This window comes from Sapajus apella, unplaced genomic scaffold, assembly GCF_009761245.1.
Source record: "Sapajus apella isolate SASKATOON/1434 unplaced genomic scaffold, GSC_monkey_1.0 scaffold20, whole genome shotgun sequence".
In the NCBI taxonomy this organism is placed as follows: domain Eukaryota; kingdom Metazoa; phylum Chordata; class Mammalia; order Primates; family Cebidae; genus Sapajus; species Sapajus apella.
The window spans coordinates 22375277-22392699 of NW_022436960.1; the positions used below are offsets into that span (position 1 = coordinate 22375277).

The 17423-nt window shown below is 37.0% G+C and overlaps 1 protein-coding gene across 6 annotated transcripts in view; it reads left to right on the plus strand.

Annotated features, from left to right (window-relative positions):
• The window catches only part of CEP128 (centrosomal protein 128), a 445248-nt gene that overhangs the window by 397649 nt on the left and 30176 nt on the right, over positions 1 to 17423 (plus strand). For all 6 annotated transcript variants that reach the window (XM_032287728.1, XM_032287725.1, XM_032287723.1 and 3 more), the window contains one exon: positions 17080 to 17157. In XM_032287728.1, coding sequence (XP_032143619.1) covers positions 17080 to 17157 — 78 coding nt within the window. The remainder of the gene's footprint in view (positions 1 to 17079; positions 17158 to 17423) is intronic.

Here is a 17423-nt window from a genome sequence, read left to right on the forward strand (position 1 = left end):
AAAACAATGGCAGTATCTTTCTGTAAAATCTAACACATAAGAAATGCCTTCTGCTCTCTTTAAGGGAGCCTATGTGGATGAAATCTCAGAGTAATGATAGTATATTCGATATCTTTTAAGATCCTAACTTAACTATAAAATAAGGTATTTGTATTACACTCACAATATATAGTAGGTAGGAATAGTATATTTCATATACATTTTAAATAGTCTTTAATGAAAAACTGATACAAATAATTTTCATTTTGTGCATCTAATTTTAACAAATTACCTTCAATCTTTAGCTGAAAATTATTATATGACTAGTTTTAAATTATGGAAAGTGATATAAAAAAACTAGTATCTGATTAATAGTCAGAAAATCTAGATTCTGGTCATGTCCCACCATAGCCAGGCACATGACCCTGGCCAAATTATTTAACCTCTCTGAATTTCAATTATGTTGTTGTTGTTATGATTGGGCTGGACTAGATCATCTTTAAAAGTTCTTCTCTGGGGGGCCAGGTGCGATGGCTCACACCTGTAATCCCAGCATTTTGGGAGGCCAAGGCAGGCCGATTGCCTGAGCTCAGGAGTTCAGGACCAGCCTAGGCAACATGGTGAAACCCATCTCTACTAAAAATACAAAAAATTAGCCAGGTGTGGTGGCAGGCACCAGTAATTCCAGCTGCTAGGGAAGTGGAAGCAGGAGAATTGCTTGAACCCAGGAGGCGGAGGTTGCAATGAGCTGAGATCGAGCCTGGGTGACAGAGCAAGACTCTGTCTCAAAAAAAAAAAAATTTCCTCTTCCTAGCAGGCTTCAGTCTAATGTGGGAAGAATTAAAAATCTGGGGTCTTCAGAAAATTTCCATGTTGCCAATAGTTACTATCAAACAGCTTACCCTAGTTTAATCATATTATATTATGTATCAGATATTTATTAAGTCCCTACCCTGTCCTGACACTGTCGTAAAGCATACTGCAGACAAGGTGCCTGCTGCAATGGTTCTCACATTTTAGAGTAATGTTATAACTCCATCCTAGAGATCCTTGTCAAAACCCCTCACCCTATTCAAGAGACGCGTAGAGGCCAAAGGAGTTTATGAATTTCTAAGTGTGACAAAACCAGGGCTAAAATTTAAATGTCCTGATTAGCAACACAGCATTCTTTCTATTCCACATTCTCCACTTGTGACTGGTGAGAGTAATGAAGACATGAGTAAGGAACACTTTGCAAGTATCTAGTAAATGATACAAAGTAAAGAGAAAGAAACTTTGCCATCAAATCCCATATTTACCTTGAGCAGGGTAAGAAGTAGACTCAGAAATAGGGTGTGGACATTCTTGGACCATACTTAAAATTGTCATCATATGCCCTAAGCTCATTGGTAAATGGAGTTTCATAAAACAGCTTTGATGTAGTTTTCTTCCTTTTGAGTGATGAAGAGCTGGCCTGCCCCTAGATTGCATTACTAGTTCTATCTCAAGCTTTGTGATATTAAACACCTCAGTTGACCTTTTTTTATGCATCTGCATAGCAGCTATAATACCACTTACACAAGATTTTATAAAGTTTGTTTAGAGCTTTTATTAAACTTCGATCTCAGATGAAAGGCTGAAGAGAGTATAAACTGTCCTATTAGTACTATTAATATAAATACCCAAAGTGGTCTCATGTTAATTATTTAACACTAGTATATGATTTCATCCTATCACATGCCCCAATTACATTATTTTTGAACATCAAGCAGTAAAAGGCCAATTGTCACAATAGGCCGTCCCTCGTTGCTCTTCAGGCTCACTTGTTAATTATTTTGCGTAGCTGGTCTTCCATGAATGATTTTCTGGAGTGTTCGCAATGCTTTTCTCTCGTAGCATCTCACTGCTACGTATTCTTTCTATCCACAGCAGAGGCCTTGACATGGTTGGCTGATTGCTATCAGGCATCTGCCATATAGTGGCTTTAGAAAGCTGCTAAAACATGGACTCACTGAGTTAAAATATTTGGATTATTGAGGTACTCCCTTTACACCTTCTTTTCCAAGGACTTCTGATTTTCATTTTATACCTTTCATTTCTAACTGAAACCTCATTTTTCTGTGAAATACTTCAAAGCTTCTAATTCTACACTAGTTTTTCCTTGAAGAAGAGTACGTTTGTTCCAGAAGTGTAGGAATTAAGCAACAGGGTAAGGCAAAAGTCTCCAACGCTGGTGGATGGGAGTTAGAAGACCTGGTTGTGAATTCTGGCTTTTTCACATGAGTGACTCACTTAACTCTCCAAGCCTGTTTTCTGTTATCTAGGAGATTGGGCCTAATCCTTGTCCTGCTTGTGTCACAGGTTTGCTCAGAAGGTCAAATGAAATAATGGATGGGAAAGTCCTTTTCTAAATTTTAAAAATAATCCTCCCTGGGTCAGGTGCAGTGGCTCACACCTGTAATCCCAGCACTTTGGGAGGCCGAGGCGGGCGGATCACGAGGTCAGGAGTTAGAGACCAGCCTGGCCCACGTGGTGAAACCCCATCTCTACTAAAGATACAAAAAATTATCCGGGCATGGTGACATGCGCCTGTAACCCCAGCTACTCGGCAGGCTGAGGCTGGAAAATCACTTGAAAGGTGGAGGTGGCATTGCGCCAAGATTGCACCATTGCACTCTAGCCTGGGTGACAGGGCAAAACTCCATCTCAAAATAATAATAATAATTTTTAAAATCCTCCCTGATGTAGTCATTACCTTTACCAGCCACAAGAGTGGAATGTGGACTGGAAAGGTTTGGCTCATTAATCAGGTGATTTGCATTCTGTTCTAGTATTGCCATTCTGGTCATATTAATTTTACCTCCAAAACTCAGTTCAGCTATTTACATGTAGGCTCCAGGAAATATAGATTTAAGTTCTTATTTAATAACCCTAGTAATTTTAGTTCAACACACCCTCACCCCCAGATTCAATTGACCTGGGATAGGACCCAGTGTTTTTTAAAGCTTGCCAGATGATTGTAATGTATAGCCATGGGTGAGAATCAGATTTATGCCATCTTCAACATGTCCTTCAAGAATGTGCCTTTAGTGTGTTGCCTAAAACCTGGTGTTACTCTGCTTTCGCATCTACTGGATTTTGTCCTACTCATTTTCACAGACTTAATTTCATGTCTTTTCTACTGATAGTGTTATGTCTTTTCTCCCATTATTTTTTCTTTTTAATCTACTAAAACAACAATTGTAAGGAAGATTCTTTCTCACACTTTATTTTCTGTAACCATCCAAGACTCTAGGGAGCTTCATTTTAGCCTTTCATTAACATTAAAATGTATTAGACCTAACTTCAAGGACTAGTTTTCCCAGTCATGAATTCGCCAAGTGACCAAATCTCTTATTTTAATAAATCACAACAAATTGACTGATTTACAAAATTGTTTCTTTGGAAACTATATAAACAGTTAAAAACAAATCAGTGGTTTTTGTTTATTTCTTGTGGCAAATCAGTGTAATAGCTGATATATTGATTAAGATTATGTAAACTGCCTTTCTCATCTTCCTTTTCTAATTTTTCCTTGTGTTAATCCTTTGTTGCATCACACTCGCTGCCTTTCATTCATTTCTCCATTCAACATGTGATAACCAACTGCTCCATGCAATGGACTGAGTAGGAAGCATGGTTCCTTCTTATACGCACTGCATTGGTGGGTGGCATAGGGCAAGTACTTCTTGAAGTCCTATCAGATGCCACAGAAGTGGTTTGGGTAGGCTCACAGGGAGGGGAAACTTGAGACTAAGAGGATGAAGAGGATTCTGAGAATGATGGTAAAAGGTTGAGAGTTTTTCAAGGGTAGTTTACTTTTCAGTCTACCGTCAGAGTCAATTGAACCCAATCTTGGTTTTAAGACATTTTTAAGTGTTGATTTTTTTAAAAAAAACTTTTATCCTTTTTAAAAAGATCTTCTATGCAGGCACAAATAGAGATTTTCCTTATTTTTAAAATAGAATAAGTCCCATTCTGCCTTGCAGTTACATAATAGATCTTATTGATCTCATATGCTTAAGGCATTTTGCTATTTTATCATTCTGGAAATTATAATCATTATTCATCTGTGATTTCTAACTGCTGGAAAGAACTAAAATAATGTGAACATAGAGGAATGAAGGAATCACATAGAAGGATGTTGGAATCAATGAACTAAATAATCACTATAACATAATATATAAATATATACATACTATATATTTATATTTATATAAGTAATCACAACATGATATATAAATATATATAGTATAATATATAATATATACTATAATATATAAATATAGTATATATATAATCACTAAATAATCACTATAACATAATATATAAATATATATACTATATTTATATATTAATATATTATGTTATAATGATTATTTAGTTCATTGATTCCAACATCCTTCTATGTGATTCTTTTATATGTATATTGTATTGCCCAAAGTATAATCGTGAAGATTTTGCCCAACTTGCAAGCTAGCAAGTTAGGTAGACACTTTGGGGATTATTAGGTTTAGATGAGGCCATGAGGATAGAACCTGCATGATGGAATTAGTGCCGGTGTAAGAAGAGAAAGATACTAGAGAGATGATCTCTCCCCTGGCTATGTGAGGTCACCTCAAAAAGGTGGCTGTCTATATAAGCCAGAAAGCAGGTCCTCATCAGACACAAGGTCTCCTGGAGCCTTGATCTTGGACTTCCCAGCCTCCAGGTCTGTGAGAACTAAATGTTTGTTGTTTAAGCCACCCAGCCTATGGTATTTTTATTATTTTACTACTTAGCCGCCAAACTAAGACAGTCCCTATGTAAAAGAGTTTTCAATTTAATGGGGGAAAAAAGATGGCTAACGAAAAATTATGATACAATGTACATGTTTATCTCTATTGGCCTATTTCATTCAGAAACCCAAAGAATGTTCTTGAGCTAAATCTGATCAGCTTTAGCAGAATGAAGTCTGGTATAGTGATGTTATAGATTTGATTTGCACATAGTAGGTGATAGTAAATGCTTGTTGTATACAGGAAAGACTGGATGCCGCACCTAGTATCTCTGTAATAAGCTTTTGTGAAATCCTGTCTAATTTCCAGAGTTGCATGTTTTCTAGAGTTTTCATAGCACAATTGAAATGTCCAGAGTTGTGTGGTTTTGGCTACTTTTAGCTTTTAATGTGTCTAGTAAAGGCTGCAGGACTTACTCATTTTAGTTGAATATGTAAAATGAAGCAGGGGAGGGGACCTGAGTTCAAAACTTGTAATTGTTTTGGCAAGACCGGCTCTTTTTCATACTGACCACCAGCCACAAAGCTTCATTGTTGTCCAGTTAAATGAATGCATGGGTTTCATTTCGGAGGGGAGGGGAAAGACTTTCTAGCTATTGGAGTTTCAGGAAAACAATTGATTGTGGCAAATGTTAGATGAATTTGCTCACCAAATAACACTGTCAGCTGTATGTGTCCACTGGTTTTCATGATCCATTTTTCTCAGCCAGTAGTTAAAAATTCAGCACCTGACTGACTTCAAAAACATATACTTGTGCCCACATGTACTTCATACATACCCTTTTATACTTTTTGTTGAGCCATTTACGACATACCCTAATAGAGCATATCAAACATACTTAAAGTTAGCCTTTAACTTTAGCTGTTTAGATGAATTGTCTGCCAAAATGTAGTGCCCTAACTTCAGATTATTGGTACTTTTAACTAAGTGTGGTGTGGCAATAAGGATTCGTTGAGGTAGTGCAGCTGGATTTTTGAAGGTTTTAAAATATACCTGCTAGTCTGCTTCTGTCTGCTTTGGCAGCAGTTGTCAGGGAAGCACTTTGGTACAAAATCCAGAAGAGAGTTTCTAAGTGTTCAAAAAAGGATTAATTATGAAAGCAAACTTTAAAAATATAGGCATAGTTGATCTCACCTAATTTTGAATTAAATCTCAATGCCACAATGATAAAAAGAAAATACCTTGCCAGATTTCTATTTAGATCTGATCTGCCTGTCTCAAGAAACTCATCCATATTGGGGGATTAGCTGTTCACGTGGTCTTTCAACATCCAGGCACTGTGTAGTGGAGTAATGGAAAATGATTAATTTGTTTCGTCATTCTCTTTGAGAACACAGGACATCTCTAAAAAAGAAAATAGCCTTTTATTTTGAGAACAGAGAAGATTAATTATGTTTACCTCACCAAAGTACTTTTAAGTAAATCATCCTGGCCCCCACCTCAGCCAGAACAATTATCATTCCTAATCAGAGCTCTTTATCAGGGCCTTCTGCTCCAGGTTAAATATGGAAGAGACAAATGTGATTACCTGCTTAGGGTGCCTTGAGGACTTGGGGCCAGGGCTTTGCAGCATTCAGGGAAATGATTAGCATTTCTCAGTATCTGCCCTGTGTTGAGTGTCCCATCATTGTCTAGCAGGGCTAAGCTCCTGTCAACTCATCCATGGGAAGCAGGTTACTCTTCAGAGCACTCACCTCGTATGCCACCTCACCGTGGTTGCTCTGAAGACTTGGTTCCCATCTTCCTCTCTTTAACTCAGTCTATACTGTTTAGTTGAACTTTACTGTCCTCTCTTTCTTCTTTCAGTTGTGTTTTTTGTTTTTATTATTTCTTTAATTTTGAGTCTGTTGAGAAATATTGTTTCTCAAAGATAGTCAATTTTAAAATTCTACATTTAAAATATAATCTTGCAGTATTTCTTCTTGCCACCATATTTGTAAGTTCTAAATGTATCTTTATTTATGTTTATGATGAGAAGGTTTTATATAATAAAACTGAAATTTATTCGTGTGTGATACCAAGTGCTCAGCACTGGAAATATAGGTAAAAATATCATCCTGCCAGGCATGTTGGCTCACGCCTGTAATCCCAGCACTTTGGGATCACCTGAGGTCGGGAGTTTGAGACTAGCCTGACCAACATGGAGAAACCCTGTCTCTACTAAAAATATAAAATTAGTCTGGCGTGGTGGCACACGCCTATAATCTCAGCTATTCGGGAGGCTGAGAAAGGAGAATCGCTTGAACCGGGGAGGCAGAGGTTGTGGTGAGCCAAGATAGTGCCATTGCACTCCAGCCTGGGCGATGAGAGTAAAACTCCATCTCAAAAAAAAAAAAAAAGAAATTATCCTGCCTTTAAGGAATTTGCAGCCTACTGAAGGAGACAAGTAAATGCACATTATAAAATGATTACACACAGGATGGAAGATACGTATGCTCGTAGGGAATACTAAGGCTGGGCACCGGACCCAGAGTTCAGAGGAAAGGATCACGGAATAACAACTAGTATTATCATTGTAGTAATAGCTAGCATTTATTGAGTGTTCACCACATGCCAAGCCCTGCTTGAAGCACTTTACACGTGGTAATGTATTTGATCCTTACAACAACTCTGCAAAATTAGGAAACTGAGTCCCAGTGTAGAGAGATCAGGAACTTTTCTATAGACACATAGCCAGTAGGTGACTAACCCAGGATTTAAACTCAGATAGACTGCCTCAAGAGTGCATGCTCTTAATTGCCATATTAGAGGAGGTAGTGACCAAGCCAAATCTTTCGGGAGAATCAGTGAGCTAATTTAATCAATGTGTAGAGAACATTACAGACAGATAGACCTTCACGGATAAAGTCACAGTGGCATAGAAGCTTTCAGGAGAGAAGCAGAAGTATGGAATAACATTTGTGGCAATTAAACCAGAAGCTAATTAGCAGTCTTTAGATAAGGGGAAAATTGTGAGATCTTTTTTTTTTTTTTTTTAAGTTAGGCCAGTTATAAGATGAAAAAAAATGAAAAGCAAGTTGATTGCCTGCTTTTGGAAGCGTCTTTTCTAAAAATACAACATGACAAATATTTGGAGTTGGTAATTTGATGGGGCAAACACCCAAGGAGACAGAAATGTCTTTTTTCCTTTTTTTTTTTTTTTTTTTTTAAACACAGTCATTAGCTTCACTTTCAACCATAGAAGAATGAAGGTTTTTTTTCACCCCATAGGTATTCTTGAGTAGTAAATATTAACCCCAAGAACCCTTATGTACTTTCTCCTTAGTTTGCCTTCTCTTTATAAAATCTTTTTTTCCCTATACTGTTTTCAACTTTTAAGCTTAAAAAGCAGATCCTAACCTGCTATAGGAAGAAGTTAATGCTACAGTGGACTAAGGCTCATGACAAAAAGTTTATTAGAGATATTCAGATCCTATTTTCCCTTTTTCCTGACTTAGAAACTGAGAATCGTGTGTTAAATCATTTGCCCAAGTTCATACAACGGGCATTGTCAAAGCTGAGCCATAACCTTGGATCTCCTGATTTCTTATCAGTGATCTTTTTTTACCATGTCTTGCTGTCTGTCCTTAATCAGAAGGATGCCACAAGTAAAAATATGATTAGAGAAAATATTTTGTGGACATATAGGACATTTTCAGAAGTTCACAGTCCAAGTGCATGCTTTTGGGGTGAGAGTGTGTTGGGTAAATCAGGAGCATTTGGTATGACACCACTGGCCTTCTGGGGATTCTGCCCATTCTCCCAATAAATTTTTCACAGAGCTCTATGCAAAGGACACCCTGAGGTAGGTCTCAGAATTTCTGCTACTGTTTAGCAGGTCCCCAGCATAGGAGTGAGCTGCCCATCTCACCCTCACACAGTACTCCCAAACTCCACAAGACCTTCTCCTGGTTAGGGCTGAGGGGCTGGCAGTCTGTTCTCCAAACAATATCATCAAATTTATTTGAAGAGTAAATGAAAGGATGTCACTCCCCTGCTCAAAAATCTCAAAAGATATTCCATCTCATTAAGAATTAAATACAAAACTTTGACTGTGGTCAAAAAGGCTCTAAAAGCTCTTGCTCCAGGCGTCTTTGGCCTCACCTGGCAGCGAGCTCGTACCTGGCTGCACCAGGCTTCTCACTATTCGTTCCTGCAAGGCGCCAGACAGGTGCCCTCCTTAGGGCCTTGGCTCTGAGTTTATCCTGTCCCCATTGCTTTCCTCTAGCGATGCTCATGACTCAGTCTGCTCTCAAACCATTGCATCAGAGAGGCTGTCACAGACCACTGTGTCTAAAATAGAAACCCCATCACTCCCTACCACTTTACCCTGCTTTACACTTCTTCAGAGCATTTATGACATCACATTTTATGATCGTGTTAGTTTCTCTCCCATTTCTGTTCTTGAGAACAAGAGAGGTTTTAGCTTTTCACCTCTAGAACAGTGTCTGAGGCATTCAGTAAATATTTGCAGACTGAATAAATGTGAAAACCTTTCCTTCATCGAATAATATTCATTCATTTGTTTACACAGCATTTACTGACACCTCTCCTGGGTCAGGCAGTTGGTGGAATGCTGGGGACACACATTCCCTACCCTCACGATGTTTATTACCCACTGTTGATGCAAGCATTAATCAGTCACACAAATGAATATAATATTAGTGCTCCAATAGGTGTTGCCAAAGTGAAGCTCATGATGCAATGGAGAGATTGTTTCACAGTATCAGAGAAAGCCAGGGAGCCTTCCCCGAGGAAGTGATGACTAAGCTGACGTATGAAAGAAAATAAAAGGTAACCAGTTCACTTAGGATTTGTGCTTTTCATTATAGCCAAATTCTACATTAAAAAACATAATGAAGTGGAGTCGATGATATGCATGCTAAATTAGTTAAGAGAATGTGCATTCAGGTATGCAATGTACTTTGAAATGCACCCCAAAAGTAAGTTGGATCAAAGGATAGACAGTGATGGAGAGATGAATTGATAATACGATAAAGCAAATATATAACATACTGTTAATGGCTGAATCTAGGTGGTATCTGGGTGTCTAGGGTATCTGGGTGAGCTCTGTAAATTTCTTTCACGTTTCTTGTATGCTTGAAGATGCTCATAGCATTGTAGGGAAAAGTGTTAACCAGATAAGGAAATTGGAAGGAACATTCTCCATGGAAAGCACAGTATATACAAAAGTAATTTATGTGCCATTACACTTCTATTACTTTAACATCTTAGATTATGTCTGTAGAATAGTACATGCATTTCTAAATACTGGATATAGTTTTAATTAAGTTTGGCTTGTTTCTGCTTTGTGCTCTGCTGACTAGTTTTTATTAGCTCTAATTTTAGATTGTCATTGACCTCTTCTCCTTTTGGAAGTTGCTAGAGTTGATAGTACCTCACAGATTCAGCTTTTTTCAGAAAAACTGCTGTTTGAAAAGCCCTTGACAATTTTCAGTGCACATTCACATTCACTCTCCTACTTGTGACTATCACAAGTAAGTACTTGATAGTCACAAGTAAAAAAGTGAAAGTGAATGTATTATTCCATGGGTATAGAATAATAAAGACCATTATTTATCCCCATTTTGCAAATAAGATATGGAAGCTTAGAAGGGCAGGGCAAAGTTAAATTCCCAAAATCACAAAATACAAGTAAGTAACATTACTGGAACTATGAATATCCACAAATTAGGGATGCTGATTTCCAGTGCAGCATACCTTCTACCTCTCTTCATCACTCACCTGGTCACATGTGTCTGAGACCTGTGTATCTAGAAGCATAGTTTCTTTATCTGTCACCATAGCAGAAATTACCAAACACAATCTCTTCCAAGAAACCTTTGCTTATACTGTTTGTTCATTTTTTAACATGTAATCACTTAAAATTTTTTTTTGCAAATGCTCTGAAATTTCTTTCCTGTGTGAGTACATTTTATGTTCAATTTTAAGAAATGAAGTGATTACAATTAAATAGATTGTAGATCTCAAGACCCTCCTTGTAAAACAGTTGTAAATGCCTAGTTTATTGTTCAGCACACAGAGAACATTCAACTCCTCATTTGTCTTTGTATGTTCTTTTTTCTTTATATCAGGGAGTGGCAAGAATGATATTAAAGGAGACAATCTCAAGAATCCTTGGGGGAAGAGATAGGATTCTTTGTTCCTCTGTCTTCCTTTCTCCATCAAATCATTCTTGGTGTTTCCTTATTGAAAGGAAAAAAAAAAAAGAAACCAAATCACTCATTTGGAGAAACTGCTACATCTTTTTAAGCTAATAGAAGACGATGAGTTGACTGTAACATAATTTGGTTATACCTAGAAGTAAGAAAGCAATAGGAAATAAGAAAGCAATAAATAAGAAAGCAGATTCTGTGTATCATATAGTTCCTCTCTTAAAAGAATAGTGTGAATAAGAGTTGGAAAATACCTAGAAAGCCTTCTGTATCTCAGTTTTCAGTGAAAATACGTTACTTATTCTCAAATTTTATAATTGCTTTTTAAAGGAGATCTTCTGCTACTTTTGACTAGAATGGTGTTATATGAAGACAAATTGAATTTGTTGTTGACAAAAACTCTTCTAGATTTAGTCAAATGTAGACACTGATGTCATAGTGCCATGTTAACTCGCATTTTTACTTAACAAGCCTTACATACCCTCTTAGCCCAAGACACATGTAAACACTTCTAAGTGGGTATCTGATGTTTTAGACTGCTCATAAAATACAGCCTAGAAATAGAGGACTTCTCTGATATCCCAAGAAATTCAGACAACTTTGAACACTGAGGCTCATAAAGGATGTGCATCGACACCATGACTTTGCTGGCCTATTCTCTGCTACTGTTTGGTTTGTTTCCAGTGAGTGTCTTATACGATTTGGAAAACAGGGCCCTATGAAGCCAATACAGCTGTGCTGGATCGAGTTACCACAAGTGAAAAGGCATACAGTCTATCCTTTTTATGATCTCACCCTTCCTCTCCTTGAAACGTGTTTACTCAGGTCCTTTTACCACCTTTCAACCATTTGTCAGGAAAGTTTTGCAGTGGATCTGTTTCCAAATGAAATAAAATTGCATTTTTGAACCCAAATAAACTGCTTCATAGCCTTGTTTATTTAACATGTGTGTAGTGCCAAAAACTCACACATTTATTTTTAAAATAAAAATGTAGGTATCATCTCCTTTAATTTATTCATCATCTAAACCTCAAACACATATGAGTTCAATAACACTATAAGAAAATGGTAGCTGTTATATGTTAATAAGAAAATAAATGTGCATTTTTTTTCAAAGAACAGTATAAGTACTAAAATATACTTATGGTTAAAATTTGTTCCTTAAGTTTTCTGTACAGAAGACAGAAATCTAAGAATTGTGATGCATTCCCCCTTTTAATTCCTAATTGCTGCTACTTATGTTGTCATACTATATTATTCAGTTTTCCCTGCAGTCAAAAATAAAAGAACTACTAAGGAAAATGTACTGTGGAACAGTACAGATGGCTGAATTCCGTCTGTACTGGAGTTTGGTGTTTGTTGAAGCTTTTAGAATGGTAAAACTGACAGCTTCCTCTTTGCCCTTGTCCACAGATAGCCAAGTACATCTGTAGGTGCAAAAGCCACAGGGCGTATTAGACAAGATTTCTGAATTTCACTATTGCTTCTACCACTTGATCTCGCCCTTAGTCTAGAGAAAATACATAAAACATCAAACTTGTGCTTCTGGGTTTTTAATAAAGAGGTCAAGGTTCAGTGGGTTTATTAGAACATGGTAAGTCTACCTTTGTCTGCATTCAGCCAACGTTTGTTTGAAACACCTCTTAGGGTCCAGGTAGTATGCTTCACTAGTGTTAAATGTTATGAAAAAAGAAAAGGCAGTGGTAGTATCATAAAACTCCTCTGACATTTAACATCCTCTAATCACCAGAAAGATTATCCAGAACCTGCGTGTGTGTGTGTGTATGTGTGTTTTTGGACACGTGGTCCTGAGTACAGATTCTTTAGTGCCAGTGATATGACATTCTTTATGGTTTCATCTTAAAACTTTTCTTCCAGAAATAAGCCTATCAAGGACACATCTTCAAAATCTAGCTGCTGAGAGTGATAGCTAGAGGGAGGTTAGGAATTTACATAAAGCACTCACTATTACAGCTTCTACATACTCCTTCTTAGCTGGTGATTTGCCATGAAAATATTTTTGTGATAAGAACCTTGCCATTTCTGCATTCGGACTACTTGGATTTGCATACCAGTTTTGCCACCACATGACTGAAAAGAGGTTATTTACACTCTCCGGTCCTCAGTTACCTCATCTGTATAATGATGAGAAAAGTAATACATACATATCTCATATGGTGGTATAAGGATCATGAAGTGCATTCAAAATTGAATTATGTGTTTATGGTTCAGTCTTTCATTTTGCTACTAAAGTGGATTAAGATTAACTGATCATCTGCTTTGACCCTACTCCTAGACCCATGGAAGTCCAGCTCTTCTAGCCTCTGAGATAAACCAAATATACACAATGTACAGGCCCTTTATGAAGTGGAATCTTAATTGTAAACCTTTCTTTGTTTTTTAATTTTAAACCCCTTTGTAAGCATTTGATTTTTTTATTCTAGAGAATAATGAAAATTAAAGACAAATTAAGCACGTTTCAGTTTGCTGGTGACATTATTGAAATAAACTTTGCTCCCTTAATTTTCTAACAGTAGGGTCTTGCCCATGCCTTTAAAGCATTAGATAATGTAAGGTAGGAAAAATTAATCAACTTAAAAAATAAAAGGTTTCCCTGAGTTTGCACAAAGTATTTCACCTTGGGAATTAACATGATATAGGCCCTTATGCCATCTCTGAAATACAGCAAGTTTCTTAAACTATTCATCTGCTAATGGATCTTGTCTCTCTGGCTATGAGTTTTGGAGTGAAAGTAATTTTGAAATCTCAAGTAATGTGACAAGATTCTAATCATGGAATTCCAACCAATCTTAAAAAAAAAAAAAAGTTGTAATGTTATTCATGTTCTTGAGTCTGTATGTCAAAGTGGCAGTTTTAAGTACACTCACATACATGCAGAGAGGGAGAGAGAGAAGAGCCAGAAAATACATTTTTTCCCCAAAAATATAACTTAGCCATGAAATTATGAGACCTGAGATGCCTGTATGCTTGGACTCATTGTCCTCATTTCTTCACATCTTCTTGTTGCAAATGCCCTAAATACTTCAGCATTTGTGCACGCAAGTCCCTTAAAATAAGTACAAATAACTTTTTTCTTTGTATAATTATTAAATCTTTTGCTCCCCTGGCTAAGTTAAATGCTCCTGAAGAACAGGAAGTATGCCATCTATGTTTGTGGATCTTTCTGTGATATACAAAATACACGTTTGTTGTTAATTGACTAGAATATAAGGATAAAAAGAAAGGTAGCCGTACCGGAAAGTGTTTCTGATATTGAGGAAGGTATTCAGAATCAATGCATACATGGAATATAAATTGAGCCACAAGTGAAATAAATAGAAAGTACAAAGATCAGTTAATGGAGGAACGGGAGGGTGGGGGGCATGGCAGGAGAGGGGAGAATAAAAATAACTGCCCTGAGAAAAGAAGGAGTCAAGGACTTTTTCAAAAATTACTCACAAAAACATCATAGTCAAAAAACAGTATGTAAACACATGCAAGGAAAGGGATGGTTTCATGTAGTCACGTGATTGATTGAAAATGTTAAGCAAAACTATTTACATAACATGCTGCATTTGACAGTAGGGCAAGAGATCATTTGCTTATTTTGAGCCCAAAATGAGTTTTAACATACTTACCTGATCTGGGTTCCGAAGATCACTTCTAAATGAGAAAAATTATGGGACCAAAAAAAAGGAAATAAAATTTTAATACTGCAGGTATTACTTGAGTGTGTTTATGAAGAGGATTTTGTGCAATGCATAAAATTTTGCTTTAAAATCATCAGGGCATTGCTTTATATTTTATTGTTCAGGAGTAAATATAATTCCTGAGAAAACCTCTAATTTTATTATTTAAATGATATAGCATATACAGTGGCTAAAACTGCCTGCTCCTAAGCCTACGTGTTGTGGCCGACAGTAACAAACACATCATTTTGATGAATCTTTCCTACACGTGAAAACAGTAAATGGAGTCATTTAAAACACATGGCAGTGTAAGTGAGCACATGAGACCTAAAGACTAACAATAATATAAATGTTAAGCAGAAGGAACAAAATACTAAATCCTTTCAATGGACTCTGAAAAAGAAGACTTTATGAACTTGAGGAAACAGCACGTAGACTTCCTTTTCAGAATGGCAAAGTGAAGGTGTTTCTGCCCTTGTCAAAAGTCTCATTACAAAAGTAAGGATATGAAGAAATAGAAAAACTGATTTACACATGTCAAAACCAGAAGATATCTGTTACTCCAACTCACAGAACATTGGAAAGTGGTAAAATGACTCGGAACAGAAAAGGTGAAAATCAAGGACCTGCCAATGGGATAGCGATAGCAATAGAATACCACTCACCCTGCAAAATTCTGGAAAGGCTTTTGCATTGGAGTAATTAGCTCAATTACTGTGGAAGGAGCGGTTGGATGGGTACACTGAAAGTGTCTGTAAGAAAGGGTTAAACCCTCAGCCCTCTTTCTCCATACCTGCCTCTTCCCCAGAACCCTGTGAAAGACATAAAGTATATGTTCTGGGGGAAATTACATCAGTGAGGCTCTGGATTGGATATGCCAACCAGAGAACAGCATCTCCCTGTTCAGGGAGATAGGAGATTTCAAATAGGAAAGTTAACTGAGAAAATAGTGAACTCCTCCAGAGAAAAAAATACACAAAAATTAGCTGGGTGTGGTAGTGTGTGTCTGTAATCCCAGATCCTCGGTGGCTGAGGTCAGAGGATCCCTTGAGCCCAGGAGGTCAAGACTGCAGTGAGCTATGAATGTGCCTCTGCACTGCAGCCTGGACAACAGAGCAAGACCCTGTCTCAGAAAAAGAAAAAAGAAAATCTTAACATACTCATAATTGAAAGACTCCCCATTCTACAAAATGAGCCAGTTGACTACTTACAATTTCGTTGTTTATCTTACTATTTTATTATTTAATTCTCAGAGTAAGTATTATTTGTGATATTTAATGCTATATGATGCACTGGTAACTGACAAACCCTGAAATCTTATAGCTAACACAATAGAGGTTATTGCGTGACTCATGTGAAGTCCACTATGGTGGGCAGCTCTCATCTTAATCTGGTAGTTATGCCTTCTGGAGCAAGTGGCCATCAGGGCCTTCATGGCAGAGGCTGGGATAGAAGGGGGAACACACAGGTTCAGCTGTCTCATTCCAGAAGTGAACACTCTCAGAGTCCATTGTTCAGAACCTTTCACAGGGGAGAAGTAGGGAAGCGTATGGAATATTGAGTGGCCACCAACTTCCCTGCAACTTTGTGCAAATTTATGTCCAGGCTCTTGAAGGACACTTCACTTTCTTCCCATGCATCAGCCATAGGGTTTATTGTTTCTTTCATTGAACAGCTAAAATCTGTTTTAAATTTAAGAGCTAGCACCTGTTGCCTGCCTAAGATGTCTGGCATTGTGACAGGACTGAAAATACAGAGATGCCTGTAACATATGCAGTCTCTGGTCTGAAGGGTATTTTACCATTTACCCTTTTATTTCACATTTCCTTTGAAATAATGTTCAGATTATTTTCTCAATGTTCACAGGTGGGTGCAACAGTGATTAGCTCATTAAAGACTATATAATAAGTTATTGACTTATGATCAACAGGACATTGTGTCCCTGTTGCAAATGTTTAATTTCAGATATTTCTCCCAAATCTTGAGTGTCACTCCTCTTTCCCTTTTAACCGAAATAATTGCTGAGAACTCTTTTCTTCTTTATAACGGCAACATTTGAGAATCTCTAATATGCTCCATAGATAAGTAACTGCAAATTCATCTATTTCTCAGTATTACCTTGTGGTTTATTTCTGATGTTCACTGAAGCAGGTTTGTAAATTAATATGAAATGCTCTATTGAAAGTTTCACAGCATATCAGTTGAAAGCAATTATCCAGGAAGAGTTTTTGTATCTGAGTCAGTCTTGCAAATGCATCTCATATACTTTTTGAAATGAAATAATTGATTTCAAAAGATACATTTATCTCGGAAATACTATTATATCTGTTCTTATTTGACTGTCTAAATCTACAGCTTGAACTGCTTCTTCCAGTGGTGCATCTGATCTTTAGTATGTGGATTCTGAGAGTATTAATCAATTTTTTATAATGTTTGGTTTCCTTATGTTTTCTATTTCAGAGTACCCGAGTGGCCTTGGACCATCTGGAGTCTGTGCCTGAGAAACTGAGCCTACTAGAAGATTTCAAAGACTTCAGAGTGAGAAGGAGTTGGCTTGTCTCTTTCAGTATTTTTATCTGAGTGAGAACACTTGACATCTTCCTGATGTGCAAAGAAAAGTATAGAGAAGGAAGAAGGATGAAAAAACCTTGGGAACTTTTAACATACCATCTTATCAGAGTTTATTGACATTTGTGAAGTTAGAATTGAAAACAATGAAACATATATTAGCACAAGATCAGAAAATAGAGACTTTTACTGTACTACTAGAAGCTTAGTTGGTCCCATAAAGCTTTAACAATAAT